The 16,371-nt window shown below is 38.9% G+C and overlaps 1 protein-coding gene across 1 annotated transcript in view; it reads left to right on the top strand.

The window, feature by feature from the left end:
• Positions 1-16,371, top strand: part of LOC135690980 (uncharacterized) — a 109,864-nt gene that overhangs the window by 65,250 nt on the left and 28,243 nt on the right. The window contains exon 26 of the mRNA XM_089116004.1: positions 385-549. Coding sequence (XP_088972130.1) covers positions 385-549 — 165 coding nt within the window. The remainder of the gene's footprint in view (positions 1-384; positions 550-16,371) is intronic.

The following is a 16,371-nucleotide window of genomic DNA, read 5'->3' as shown; positions in this document are numbered from 1 at the left end:
TCTTGTCCCATATGGCAGGGTATAAATAACTCTATATTTTGTTGATTCTAACATACCTCTGCTCAAATTTGCTTATCGATGAATCTTTAGCAATTCAATTGACGGCAATACCAAGGTGTTGAAATGCCACTCTGAGTGAAGAACATTGTTTCATGGGGTGAGCTCCATCGTTGGAAATACGGAGGAGGGTTCTTTGTCTTAGAGACTGATATTTTTGTACGAAAAATGTTCTTTTTGGGTTTTTCAAGAAGTTAATTGAACATTAGTTAATGGAAACAGACAATTATTCATATAGATGATTAATTTTACGATATTCTCTATATACAATGTACCTAAGCTGAGTGAAACTTTTACTTTCAATAATCGTTACCTTTATTTTCACAGAATACTGTAAAGTTGGCACATTTTCTAGCGATGGCTTTGGTCCCGTTTGTCGCCCGTGTCCAGTTGGCGAGTACCAATCGTCTGAAAAGTCGACCAAATGTGTCAAATGCCCGTCTGGCCAATCAACAAATTCAACTGGTGCAAAGTCAATAGCGGAATGTGTAGGTAAGCAATATCGGCTTTTCTGAGGCCATTACTAAACGAATACATAGTCGCAAGTGCATAACCTTTAATCATATAGCTGATTTCCTTTAATCACTAAGCAACTGAACAGGGGCGCACATTTGGTGTGTGTGTGGTTGGGGTGTGTGTGTTGTAAAAGTGCCTATTACTTTGAGTACATTTTAGAATAAAAAACATGACAGAAGTATACTAAAGGTTATATATAGTGAAAGTGAGGTTCACATAATATCACGTGATATAAAGTCCTACTACAGACTGTGTGTTTGGGGGGGGGGGCAAACACCTAAAAAAAATTAGAGTCGATCCAAAATTTTTGATTGTTGGTGAATAGTTGCTCCACGAAGAGTTTAGATAACTGCAATCTAGCTCGGTCCGATCTTCTTATGTTTTGGGCACAAGTTGGTCAGTAATTTGATAATGACTGAATTAAAAATTACAGGTTTTTCATAAAAGAGCAAAATAGAAATCGAACGATTCAGCCGTGTTTGCACATAGTTCATGACCGGTAACCTAAAAAGCCTCATCTTCAAAATTCAATTGTCCTCTTATTATCCGTATGTTTGGCCCGTGAAAGTGAGGCTTTGCAGGTTTTAAGCCATTGGCCATAGGCCAAAAATATAATCCGGCTAACAGATCTGAGTCCTCTGATTTCTATCTTCAAAAGTTCAAAACGTAATATTACCGCCGAGCGCAGAATTATCGGCGGGTTTCTCAAAAACACCCCGTAACCATGGATGTAGTCGTAAAATTTTAACAAAGCGGGCCCTACTGCAGTGAGGGAGGGTCATGAGCGTGGTATGTGAGACCATGCCCCTTTTGCCTCGTTTCAGTATTTTGTACCAAGTTAATTTTCCTTAGGAAATATGTTCTACCCCTACCTAGCGCTTTTTAATCAAATACAACAAGTTCCTTAGGAATTCCAACACATGGCATGAAGTTGAAAAATTGTACCATTATGTGAAAAAATTTATTGCTTTTGGTGGATTGGATAAAAGACTTGGAACCAAAGTTATCGGAGTATGTAACCACGCTGCGCCCCCCTGAGCCCCTCTCTACCACTACCTCCCTGCCCGCAAATTCTACCTTTGTACGCCCCTGGTATCGATGTTGTGCAAAATCATTTGGATTTAGTGTGAGATCTTGAGATGATATTTGATTATTGCTGTTTGCAAGGTTTATCGTGGATTGTTATACAGTGTCCTCTTTTAGTACTATATATTTCTTTTATGTAAATTGTCCTCGTTAGCTAGCTATCTGGCTAGGGCGCCTTCGACGCCCCTTTGGGGTGAAAATTAATTTCGGCACCCCTGATATTTGGTCGGCAAGGGGGCAATCACCCCCTTCCCCCCCCACCTGCCAGCACGCCACTGAAGTGGAGTACTCAACATCGAAATTTCTTTTTTAAAAAACAACGTGTGTTGTCAAATTTAGAAAACTCGTACTTAGAACATTTGGGAGTTAATTGGGTTGATATAAGTTTGCGTGCTTGATAACAATGTAATACCCAAACCAGGACATGATCAAGAAACTTTTCGTCGCGAAGGTAGGATTTTCCATATTTTTTTTAGTTTTCAGAAGTTATTGACTTGGTCTCCAAAAATGTTACGATAACTGATCGTTTTCTTTTGTATTTGTACAGGGCCCTTTTTATATTCGCAAAAATGATCACACTTATTAATATACCGTAAAAGCTTTATTAAGAACCCAAGGGGCTTATTTTTTTCAGTCCTAAAAAGGGGGGAGCTTAAAAGAGAGGGGGCTTATTAAAAATTTGAACCAAATATGTTTTAAAAATGCCTTTGTTCATTTTCATCATGAAAATGTCAAACAAAGGTTCTCAAAAATCTTCACTAGCAGCTTCGAAAGTTCAGTTAATCAATTATAAGGTCCTCATTTTCATCAACATCACCAGGATAAATTGATAATCCTTGGACATCTTCAAATTTCGACAGACTACTAAGTCACACAAGGAAGTCTTTACGTAGGCCGTATTTAAATGCACACGATCTAATCATCATTATACCCGTCAAGAAACCCACTAAATGCGCATGTTTTTAATGTTGACAACCAAGGCTAAAGAGGGGGGAATAGAGAGGGGGGCTTATTTAAAATTTTTGTTCGATAAAGGGGGACTTAGGCCCGGGTTATACGTCGTGCTTTTCATGTGCCGAACCAAATTGCTAAATTAAGTACATGGAAAGCTCGACGTTTAACTTCTTGTTGTGCCGAACTACAGAAGCGCGACATCAAGATAGACGTCGTGCTTTTCATGTGCCCACCCTAATGCATAATTAATTTTCAATAATTTTGAAAGTTAAAACGAGGCTAGGCAAGCGTGGATGACATAAGGAGAAGGGCGCCAACGTTAACTTTCCCAAACCAATGCCTTTTAGAATGAATGTATGAAAGTTTAGCAGCTTCATTTGCAATCATGGCGTCAAATTCACGACCTATAGACGATTGCGAATCTTGTATGAAGCAGACTACCCTAGGTACCAGACTCACTATGTACAAAATAATATATCTGCATAATTTGCTGGGTCCCAAATTGTACAGTATACTGTCTGGAGGAATTAGATGAAGAAACTCAAGGCTGGATTCCATGCAGGAGTGTAGGCTTCTGCTCTGTTTGCAAGGTGCAGCAGTATAAATAATCAAAAGTTGAATCCACATCACCATCAAGGTATGCATTTCATATTCAAGCCTTTTTTATAAATATTTCTCTAATAGGCACCTGTTGTCCTACTTTCAAAAAGAATAAAATTACGACACTTTGAAATCATATTTTTCAAAAGCAATATTCTCTTCTCTGCGAGTTAAGCCATCTTGAAAAATTATTTTGATCGACGTCACGATTAGGCGGAAGGCTCGGCGAACTCGTCCGTGCTCGGAAAATGTTCGGTGGCTAACTTTGACGCTCAATAACCCTAAAACTGTGTTGAATATTTAAAAAATTATAATCTATCAGGTATTTATGCTCGATATGCTTTCATTTGAGGTCAAGTTAATTTTGCGTGTCAGTTCAGCTTTAAAGGGCCTCTCCAGCCAAATTTTGCACTTGCATTTTATTGGCTAATCTAAAGGAGTTGAGCCTGCTGATCACGAATTCGTTATTTGTTTTTCGATATTTTTTACAGTTTGTGAGATATAGGCTCTTGCATTTCGATAATTGATTTGAATTAACCGACAAAAATTTTTCGGTTTTGTGACATTGTGACGCAATTTTGACGTCACTGTACATTTCGGAATTCATGGCGAACGAGAGCCGCACATTGTGACGTCAGAATGTCACCAAACTGATTCGGCTTTTGTCGTTTTTTTCTCGGAAAGGTGCACCTTTGAAGCCCATATAACTTTTAAACAAATTGAAATTTTGCAAAAACAACGACTTTGCCATAATACATGCACCAGATGGTAACTTCTTAGTTAATAAAAACAAATTTTTTCTTGGCTGGAGAGGCCCTTGAAATAATACAGATGTATGCAATTATGCCGACGATAGAACTTTATTTGCTTGTGATATTGATACTGATAATGCTGTTGCTAGATTAGGACTAGATTCCGCCCATGCAATCAAATGGTTCTCTAATAATTATTATGAAGGTCAATAAAGACAAATATCATCTATTAACATTTGGAAATGTGAGTGATGACTCTGTTTCGGTCAAAATTGGCTGTTGTTCTATTACTAATAGTATTAAAGAAAAATTGTTAGGAGTTACCTTAGACAGCAAAATTTCATTTGAGCAACATATAAGTTATCTATGTCAAAAGGTCAGCAACAAGCTATCTGCTCTGTCACGTATTGCACACTATATGGACCAAAATGAATTAAGGATACTGATGACATCATTCATCAATAGCCAGTTTTAATATGCCCTTTGGCATGGATGTTCCATAGTAGGAAACTAAATTCTAAAATCAACAAACTGCACGACACGAGCGAGCCCTTGGATAACGTATACACCACGAGGTCCTAAGGAATTTTATCACCCTTGCCCCCTCCCTTTTTGTCTCTGGGTATGTTTTGGCTATCAAAGCCACTCAGCCCCTCTGACACACTTTTTGCAAAAAAGCCAAATATAAAGCAATAAACTACCATTAAAGCCTCTTTTTATGCGATTTTAGTCCCTCCCACTTTTTTGGCCCCCCACTTTCAGCGCTTCGCGGTTCCTGATATAGCAGCTCTGTATATGCACATCTTATAAATTGAGTTTCCAATTTCAAATTTAATTTCATTAAATTCAAATTTCATTTCTTTAAGCAAGAATCTTACAGCGTGTATATCATAAATCTATTACTTATTGTCACAAACATAGAGAAGAATAAATGGATTATAAAGTGAATGTCCATAAATGTTGCCTAGGACACTGAGATGAACCTAAAAGGCTATCGAGCCCAGTGCCTTATTACATACGCTTGTGATTTATTTATTAAAATTAAACCATTTGAATTCCAAAAAATTATAAGCAACAGCTGTTTATAAAAAGAGGCCCTGCATTCAAGGACTTTGAAGGAGTTTTTCCATAAATCTGTTTCAAAGTAAGATAAAATATGAAATGTGTTGAAAGTACATGATTTGTTACGCTGAAAAAGATAGGATGCAGATTCTAACTGGCAAATGCCCCCTCGAGCTATATTTAGCCTGGGGTACTTTATATTGAGGACTTTGAAGAGGCTTTTCAATGAATCAGCCACAAAACATGCTAAAAGTATGAAACCTGGGAAAACAACATAGTTTGATAGGCTGAAAATTATAAGATGTAGTCCCAAACTCACAAATTACCCCTTTAGTCATTTTTAGACAGGGGTAATCGATTCAAGGATTTTGTAGAGATTTTTTCATATATCAGTTGCAAAACACATTTACAGCATGGAACTTAGTACAAGAACATTATTTGATACCTTGAAAAATATAGGTTACTGCCTCCAACTGGCAAGTACCTCTTTAGCTATGATAAGACGGGGGTACTTGATCCCAGGCTTTGAAGAATATTTTTCCAAAATCAGTTGCAAAACACAATAAATGCATGAATCGTGCTGCAAGTACATGATGGCTAAAAAGATAGGATGCAGTCCCCAACTGACAAATACCTCTATTGCTTTTTTAAGACAGGTTTACTTGATTCAAGGTTTTAACGGGTTTTCCATAAACCAGTTGCAAACGACTTTAGTAAAGAGCACATGAGAAAAGGCCTCAACAATTGCAAGGCAATTAAAAAGGTTGTTCTAGAAAACTATTTACTCATTGTGCAGCAAAATCATTGATTTGTTGTTATGACCTGGAAATTTTCATTGAGAAAATTTAAAAATGCTTTAGGAATATAATTCCAAGTACATAAAGAAAATTCTATGGATTTCGAGTCCATATCGAATGTATTTTAGGTCGGATTCGAAGCATTTGGCTGCTCCTGGGCCAAGTTTCTTGTGGCGGAACTTCCTCTTTCAAAAGCAAGTATTGTTTTTATTGCACAAGTGAAAGCAGTTCGTACTGCCTTCTAGTCTTGTCCTTGAAATATGAGCCGGCAAGGAGGAGAACCTCTTTGTGAACAAGAGCCTTGAAGGAGTTGAATTCTGTTACACAGTTATTCATGTCTGTTTTTTAAACCATCAGATGGAGCTTGACCTACCAGGGGCGGATCTAGAAATTATTCTGAGGGGTTCTAGAACGTAAGGCTTGGTAACCCAGGGTGTTGCTATGCACAAACTCCGTACCCCTGCTAATAAGCCATAATGAAATGAAAGCCTTCCATAAACTAAAAAGCCTGGGTGCCTTGATTTATATAGTAATTTTTGGTTTCAGCTTTTATGCCAATTGAACGCAATTTGCAGTTCAACCCTCTTATATTCACTTAGGGTACAAAAGTATAGAAACTGTAGTCAAATATGATATGATGGCCCGCAGTGGCAAAAGGCCCGAGCCCACAGATTTTCAAAGCAAAATTTAATTTTTGACTCTTTGCAGCCATTTATTAGAACTTGATCAGCTTGACCAAAATAATAACGTGGCTGGTGGAATGAAGCCCTTGAAGTGCAGTGCAAAAGTTGAACACAGGGATTCAAACACAGCATGCATCGCCAAACCGAAGGCCCTGAACGTTTCGCTATGGGCCTGGCGTTTTGAGTATTTTTATGTATTTGAAATTCTTAGAGAAAAAAGGATTCGCAGGAATATAAGTAGGTATAAAAAGGAAACCCCTTTTGGTCAATAATAGTAAGGGCAAGTTTTTGAGATGTTTTTTATGTAGTTCTTGAATGATTAAAAAAAGAATAACAAGGGCTCGGGCAAGCTTTATCCTCTGAATATAAATCATACCTCATGGTCTATGAATAAGACATGAAACACGGAGTTGAAACTTGAAACCGTTCTGTTATATAAACCACAGCGTTTACAAGTTCTGCCGTTACAGCATCGAGCATCAGGTAAAGATCGTCAAAAGATCCACGAAAACATATTGCAAATTTGCGCCTAAGCATTCGTCGCGTGCTGTATCATAATTCAACTCCCCCTGGTCAACCTCAACTCCCCCTGTTCAAGCTCAACTCCCCCTGGTCATGAAACCACTTATACATTTGACTGTAGATTGAAGCGAAGAAACTCCCCCTGGTTTGTCGGTATTCTTTGATGTTTTGGATTTTTGAAATCCATGGGTTCTCGCGCCAAAGTTTAGAACCCCTCGACCTGGCACCGTGATTGGCTAGATTCACTTCCACGGGTGCAGAAACTCGTATAATTTACAGGCCACGGGTTCCTTAAGTGGCTGGATATAAGAGGAGACAATGCTTTCCGAGTCTGTAGAATGCTATACAGGACAACCAGGGGGAGTTTCATAACACTTCAATGCATGGACTGAAATAACAATGTTGAACAGTTGTGAGACGGGGCATTGAAGCGGAAATAACAATTTCAGGAGATGTGCATACTTCCCGGTATTATTTAAATGGTTTAAATAATAATAAACAAAATTGCGGTAGAATAAGCTTTAATCCCCAAAAAGTTTTTTCTCAAATCTGAGGGGTGCTCGAGCCCCCTTCGCACCCCACTGGATCCGCCCCTGCCTACGTATCGTTTATTTCTCAGCAGCAGCAGCACTCCGTGGTCTGATAAGCAATTATATCGAGATCTTTGTACACAAACACATCTACATCTATCTCAATAATTGTTGGGGAAATGAGATCTCACTCCTATTGTTTGAGATAAAAGGCTTAATAATTGGTTCGAGCCAATCAACATCGAGGGGCAGGTACGCATGCGTATTCTAACGAGTTATCCCTACAAAATCCCTGGCCATCCTTTACAACCAAAGCCAGGGAACATAACGAGATCTCGGAAATATATCGAGAACAGTAATTTTAGCAACTAGAACAAGTTTTATCAATTTCTGAGGAGTTTTACGAATATAATTTAGGGATGTTTTTTCGCTGATTCTTCATTTAGGGGTTTCTTCGGAGCTTACTAATAGATGTTGTTAAACGGGAAGATCAAAATTTGAAGCTTTTCTCTTTAAATATTTGAATAATTGAAGTGAAGGTATGTTTTCTGTTCAATCTACCACCTTTAAAATTTCTACCTACGCACAACCTACGCAGCAACTCAATTTTCTACCCACAATCCTCCACGGATTTTGAAAAAAGCCTATTTTTACCTACGGAAGGGGTTCGGCGGTCTCTGTTTAATGCTGTAGCTAGATGTTGGCGATGGGGGCATCGCATGATGACAAAGACGAATAAGTTCTCAATTTAGGCGTAGTGTAGACAGCGCATTATGGGCGCAGCGAATTAAATTCAATTAGATGCGCTCAAAATGCGCCCGTAGAGCGCTTCAATTAAGCGAATTGAACTGATGCATATTTTGATTCATAACGCACTGATAATGCGCCCAAGTGAGCGCATTATGAGCGAATTCAATTATTTGCTTCGCTCTCGGATTTAGTCAGCGAATTAAGAGCGCATTAAATTGACACTCGCAATATTTTATGGTCAATAATTGAATTCGCTGCGCCCTGAAGCGCTGTCTAAACTTGAGTCCTAATTTTTTTGCTCATCAATATTGAAGACAAGGTTACTCATATTTACTTTTGGGCCATTTAAAAGAGAATCTTCATTTATCTCAGCTGGACGAGGATCTTTCTCTTTAAGAACATTTATGACTTCTCTATCCAATTGCACATCATTAAGAGGTCGAATCGCATTTCCTTTTTTTCTATCATCAGCTTTGAGAACATTTTGCTGAAATCTCCCTTGTTTTTTTTCTGCTTCAAACTTTCCTGGATCCTACGGCATTTCTCTGTCAGCTGTTGTAAACCTCCACCCTTCAGCATTTCAGTACGTGTGATGTCAGTACGTGTGCCAAGGATGATGGAGTGATCATTGGCCAAGGATGATGGAGTGATCATTGGCCAAGGATGATGGAGTGATCATTGGCCAAGGATGATGGAGTGATCATTGGCCAAGGATGATGGAGTGATCATTGGCCAAGGATGATGGAGTGATCATTGGCCAAGGATGATGGAGTGATCATTGGCCAAGGATGATGGAGTGATCATTGGCCAAGGATGATGGAGTGATCATTGGCCAAGGATGATGGAGTGATCATTGGCCATGGATGATGGAGTGATCATTGGCCAAGGATGATGGAGTGATCATTGGCCAAGGATGATGGAGTGATCATTGGCCAAGGATGATGGATTGATCATTGGCCAAGGATGATGGAGTGATCATTGGCCAAGGATGATGGAGTGATCATTGGCCAAGGATGATGGACATTGGCCAAGGATGATGGAGTGGTCATTGGCCAAGGATGATGGATTGATCATTGGCCAAGGATGATGGAGTGATCATTGGCCAAGGATGATGGAGTGATCATTGGCCAAGGATGATGGAGTGGTCATTGGCCAAGGATGATGGATTGATCATTGGCCAAGGATGATGGAGTGATCATTGGCCAAGGATGATGGAGTGATCATTGGCCAAGGATGATGGAGTGGTCATTGGCCAAGGATGATGGATTGATCATTGGCCAAGGATGATGGAGTGATCATTGGCCAAGGATGATGGAGTGATCATTGGCCAAGGATGATGGAGTGATCATTGGCCAAGGATGATGGAGTGATCATTGGCCAAGGATGATGGAGTGGTCATTGGCCAAGGATGATGGATTGATCATTGGCCAAGGATGATGGAGTGATCATTGGCCAAGGATGATGGAGTGATCATTGCCCAAGGATGATGGATTGATCATTGGCCAAGGATGATGGAGTGATCATTGGCCAAGGATGATGGAGTGGTCATTGGCCAAGGATGATGGATTGATCATTGGCCAAGGATGATGGAGTGATCATTGGCCAAGGATGATGGATTGATCATTGGCCAAGGATGATGGATTGATCATTGGCCAAGGATGATGGAGTGATCATTGGCCAAGGATGATGGAGTGATCATTGGCCAAGTATGATGGAGTGGTCATTGGCCAAGTATGATGGAGTTGTCATTGGCCAAGGATGATGGATTGATCATTGGCCAAGGATGATGGAGTGATCATTGGCCAAGGATGATGGAGTGATCATTGGCCAAGGATGATGGATTGATCATTGGCCAAGGATGATGGAGTGATCATTGGCCAAGGAAGATGGAGTGATCATTGGCCAAGGATGATGGAGTGATCATTGGCCAAGGATGATGGAGTGATCATTGGCCAAGGATGATGGAGTGATCATTGGCCAAGGATGATGGAGTGATCATTGGCCAAGGATGATGGAGTGATCATTGGCCAAGGATGATGGAGTGATCATTGGCCAAGGATGATGGAGTGATCATTGGCCAAGGATGATGGAGTGATCATTGGCCTTTGTTGATCCAACAGGCTTCTGCAATAATAGCTGTTAGAAAACATGAAGACTCTGCGGAGGACATATTGTAAATAATGAGCATTGTTTAGTTTATTTCCGTGATGTATATGAAGGGATTTATTCGAGGTTGGGGGACTTTCGTTGATGGGACTTTTGATTGATAGGACTTTGATTGTTGGATTGCTTGAATGCAGATGGTTTTGTTGATCGATTGGAACACGAACGCGTGTATAGAATAAAAGTTGATTATGTTTCGCGAATATATGGATATTGTTTAGTAATCGGTTATGTTGGAATCTAGATTGAAGATTCATTGTTTACAAATACCATCGATTGAGAGAACCTTGGAATTATAACCAGTTTGTTTTCCTCTTGTTGATCTTGAACTGAATTTATCGTACGGGAACATTGCTCGGTTTAATTATTCCGGCAGAAATAGTTTATTTGGCAATGTTATCCATCAATAGCATTGGCATAATCACGAATACTTTCAGTGCTATTGCTTGACTGTCCGAGTCCATGTTAAATTTACTCAACCAATCTGTCTGTTTTTCTATCAGCCCTTCGCTTGCCTTCCCTAAGCGTATTTTGAACAGGTTTTTTTCCAAAATACTTCTTTCTCGTATACTGTAGCAATGAGCTCCTCGAACGTGGAGCCTTCAGTATTGTAGATCGGCCTGTAGGGTATCCAATTCACAGGTTAAAATTGAGGATATTTGGAAGAAAAGCGGCTTTCTCTATAAAATCAAGTGTTTGAGTTTCCATTGGCCCCCTGACTCCATCCTCTGCAGGTGCATCCTGATTTTTTTCATCTTTGGCATCTCTGTTGAGTCCATCTTTAAGTACAGGCCCAAATTTAACTTTTAGGCCAACTTTTAGAAACAAAATTTGGGCATCAGCCTCATAGTCTTCCCATCAGTTACCAAATAAAAGGACAATTTCAAAAATTGTCTTTCCCTTCTTCACAATTTCTAGTGGATATGTCCCAATACCAATCTTCTGATAGTTCTTTCTTTCAGCGAGTGTATCACAGCAATTACAGGCTCATTTCACCATTGTGTCAGCCACCTTTTTGGCCTTCGAATCGTCTGCTACAAAGTTGAGTGTTTCCATCAGATGATCTAAGAAGTTAAGCGGCAAATTTCTTCTCGCTATCAATGCGACAGTACTAAGTTCTGCTTTGATTTTATCGTCGTTCTTTACCTCGAAAAAGGTGTTCAGCGATTTATTCGTTTTTACGTTCTTTGCCAATTTGACGTGAAGTGCTGTTTTTGTATGGGCAATTATTTCTGACTTTCCAGCAGCCAGATTCTTGTCACAGAAACGACAATGAGCTTTACTGGAACCTTTTCTGGAAGCATTCAACCAGTTGCGAGCCCAACTTTCATTCTCCAAATCTTTCCTGTATCTTTGCGCTCTGTATTTTTTACCCTCGTCTTTAGGCATTTTGGATTCAGCGAGAGTTTTTTCGCGCATGCGTTGCCAAAACGAGGCTAGCATGTAAAACAATAAGCACGAACAAAGCACATCGATAAAAACAGCACAATAATGCGAGATAGGACTAGGAAAACAAAAATTCAACGATCCGAAAAAGAATAAAACTAGTACCTTGCCCTGTATATGTTGCTTCATAACTGAAAAATACTGTTATCAATGGCAGTTTCGCATCTCACAACTGCAGTAAGCCTGTAGTATTGATAATAATAATAATAATAATCAATTTATTTAAAGTTGGCGCTACATAGCTATTTACAAAGAAATGAGCTAATCCAAGCCAACTGTTAAAACTACTACATCAACTAAATACAAACGAGATTAAATACATAAAATTTTAAATACAAAATGATCCATTAAAAAACTATAAAAACCTGAACTATTTAAAAGATAGAATTACAAAAAACCAAGCTGTGGCACGAACGTCCTACATAGTTTGCATGTACAGTCTGTGCCATTCCAGCTTTTAATTTCTTTCTTAAACTCATTAATAGATTGAGCATTCCTTATGTGCTGAGGTAAAGAGAGCCAAAGACGCTGCCCTCTATATTTGATAGTTTCGGTTCCATAAATGGTTGTTCTTACTCTTGGTACCATAAATTCATTATTATTTCTCAAATTATAAACAGCATGACGCTCGCAGAAAATCTCCCTCATAAAAGGAGGGTTGATATTTCCCTTTGTTTTAAACATTTCACTCATAAGATTTCGCAGGTGTTTTACATGAATATTTACCGAGCCATCATTTTCTAGCAGAGTGTTAAAGCTAGAATCATAGTTTTTGTATGCAATTCTCAGAGCTCTTTCGTGTATTCTATTAATCTGACTATTCAAGTGCCTACTGTGGAACATCCAGACTAGTGGACAATATTCGAATTGGCTAATTACAAATGCTCTCATTAAGATTTCAAGTTTATTAGCGTCCAGGTATCCAGATATGCGAGCGAGGGCGGTGAGTTTGCTACCAGCCTTCTTACATAACTTACTGATATGTGTCTCAAAACTGGGTTTTTTGTCTATCACAACACCTAGTAGCTTTTCCTCTTCCGAGTTTTCTATGATAGAATCTCCTACATTAACTCTAACCTGTTGATTAGAACTTTTGCCAAGAATACGTAAATGACATTTGTTTGTATTCAACTTCATAAAGTTATCAGCGAACCATTGGATAGTTATACTTGAGTTATTCTCTAGCCTTGCAATTACATTATTGAGATTTTTATCGCACGCATATAGAGTTGTATCATCCGCCTAATTGCAGATATCCGTATCCATTAAGGAGAGAAGTAAGTCATTTATGTAGATGTTAAAGAAGAGAGGACCAAGAACTGATCCTTGCGGAACACCAAGGAACAGTTGTTTGTAGGTACTGAGTGATCCATTAATCTTAACTCTCTGATGCCTATTTTCCAAGTAGCTGTTAACAAGACACAGTGTTTCATGGCTGAATCCGTAAGCATCTAGTTTTGTTATAAGGAGGTCATGTTTAATACAATCAAAGACTTTCGAGAGATCCATAAGGATTGCGCCAACATTTTCTCCCCTGTCTAAGCTTGCTTTCCATTTTTCAAGCATTCGAATTAATGCGTGCTGCACATTGTACCCTTTACGAAAACCACATAAAAGTGACGATAAATAAGATTGCATATAATCAATAATCTGTTTATCCATAAGTCTCTCAAAGACCTTTGAAACAGTTAGTAATACACTAACCGGTCTGTAATTTTTCTTATTGGTTTTCTCCTCCGATTTGTGGAGGGAAGTGACATCTGCTAGTTTTAATAGGTCAGGAAAGACACCATTTTGAATGCAATTTTTGAAAATAAGCTGCAACGATTCGGAACAAATGTCAGAGCTATTTTTCAGCACTCTCGCGGGTATATTTCCAAAGGTTGTTGCCTTTTTAGGATTAAGCCCCTCAATTTCAGAGTGCATCTGTTCCACAGTAACCTCTTGGAATTTAAAGTAGCCGTTAATTCGAGCAAAACTGCGAATTTTCCTAATGCTAGGGTGTTTTGAATATTTCATTATAGCCTTTTCTATAGGATCTGATAAACCATTTGTACTTATGGTAACCTCCCTGTTCCCTGTCAGACCTAATGAGTCAGTAATCGATATAAAATAATCGTTCATGGCTTCTGCAACTTCCTTATCATTGGAAATCATCCTATTATTATCGATAAGGGTAATATTTGAGTTCGATCGACTTTTATCGGAAAGGACAGGTTTTACAGTTTTCCAAAATTTCTTGTTGTCTGTAATATCAGAAGTATTCAAATTTTTATAGAAATTTCTTTTTTCCGTTCAAAATAATTTGACACACAAATTACGCTGTCGACGAAACGCTTCCCAATGTTCAGCTGTGCGGCTTTTATTATATCTATTTTTCAACCTAGAGCGCAGCATAGTAGCTTTACGAAGAACTCGATTCATGAAGGGACCATCATTGGCATGCTTATCAAGTACCTTCTCAAAGCAATTTTGAAAAGAACTGTAGTCTAAATCAGTTGTTTTAATGCTAGCCAACTCTTCCTTAAGTTCTCGTTTGAAAGTCTGCTCCGAAAATTTCTTATATTCTCTATAGGTAATAATAGTAGGTCCAGCCTTTTGGTACGTCGTTTTCAAAACTGCGACTATCCTTTTGTGAAAGTCAGAGAGACCTGTCTCGGTAGTGGTGGTATGTTGGAAGCTCCTATATCTGTTGGTTAAGATTAGGTCAATACACCGTGGATTGTCAGCCTTGAAACAGGTTGGCTCCTTCACCAGATTTCTGAGGTCATAGCTATTCATAAAGGTACGAATCTGTTGACCTGTCTCTACTGTATTAAAATCCCCAAGTAATAAAAATTTGTCATATTTTTCACTGTAATGATAAACTGCTTTGCCAAGCAAGATTTTCGAAAAAGTGATCTTGTGATTGGGACGGTGGTCGGTAAACACTGAAAAGAGCCCACTTATTCCCCCTTAAATTGATTTCAAAACAAATACATTCAATGTCAAGATCAAATTTAAATGACTTTAACTGCTTCATTGTGATGTCACTTTTCACATAGACCAACAGACCGCCACCCTCACAATTTCTGTCAAGTCGTAGTGGATCAGCATAACCTTCAATATAGAATTGTCCCTTTGGGAATGAATCATCAATTTTTGTTTCGGCGACCATTAGAATGTCAAGATTCTGTGAAACTATCGCTTTTATTGCATCAAATTTATTTCTAATGGAATTTATATTTAGATACCCAATAGTCATACGACCTATGTTCTTTAAACGCAGATTATGTAATGCTGATTTTGCATCACTGTCGTCGGTGGTGTCATGTAGGTCATGCGCAGTAGTTCCAGCAGTAACTGCTGGGGCGTTACAAATACTGGCGCTGGATAGATCAGGCTTCCCAGGTTCTATGCCGATGGGAAGCTCTTTGTATGGTTTTACCCCCTCGATTTCTAGTCAATATCCTAGATTATAAATAAAATTGTTAGCTAAAAGCGTGTTTCCACGGTCATTTAGATGTAGCCTGCTACGGTTAAGGTGTATGCTTGGATCTATATTCGAATTGTCAATGAATTTCAAGTTCTTGCTTATACATATTTGCTTCAGCAACTTGTTTACCTCAGTGGCCTTTCCATTTAACGAGTCGCCCCGGGGTACCAACCCTGAAATCATGACCGAGTTACTCCTGGTTTCCAATGTTCTAGCTAATTCGAAGATATCTCTAGCGATGTTGCAGGCAGGTTGGGATCTTCTCAAATCGTTCGTACCACAGTGAAGAATGATTGTCTTCGGATTCTTTTTTATCGTTGGGCAAACGTAACTGTTCATACAATCCACTGTTGCTCCTGAGAATGACTTAACATAAACATTTCGGTCATTCTTGATTGCTTGCTTCATTTTGAATCCTTGAATATTTTTTACCATGGAATCGCCGATGATAGTAATACAATCCTGGGCTCGTTTTGGCTGTTGGTCTTGATCAATAACACGATGGAGATCCTTTTGCCTTGATGGCATTCTTTCCAAATCTTTGCGAATAACTCTTTTGTTCCTTGCCGTAACTTTATTAGATTCTTGTGACTTTACTGGAGACTTTACTGTACAAAAATGATCTGAAGCAGTATCATTCAGTTCCAACGATGACAGCAGGTCAAATTTGTTCGATAGCGGTGGAAAATCCTCATAACTTGCATGCCAGTCGCATTCACTAGATGGCCTCTTTTCCTTGCTTGTTCTTCTGATTCCAGCTCTCTTGGGGATGATTTGTCTCCATTCATTGCCTTTGTCTGTGTAAGGTCCTGCATTAATCTTGCATTCGCTACCTTTGTCTTCGTTTCGATTGTTAGTCCTGCCATTTTCCATGTTTGTGAGCAAACTTGAAAGTAGATTGTTCTTTTTTTGAATTTCTGATTTGAGAAAATCCACCTCCCTTTCTAACCTTTCAATAAGCACTTTCTCATTATTTGC

The sequence above is a fragment of the Rhopilema esculentum genome, chromosome 4 (assembly GCF_057945365.1).
Source record: "Rhopilema esculentum isolate cy_ngs chromosome 4, ASM5794536v1, whole genome shotgun sequence".
NCBI lineage: Eukaryota > Metazoa > Cnidaria > Scyphozoa > Rhizostomeae > Rhizostomatidae > Rhopilema > Rhopilema esculentum.
The sequence above is the reverse complement of the archived record's forward strand: the minus strand, read 5'-3'. Positions and strand labels throughout refer to the sequence as shown.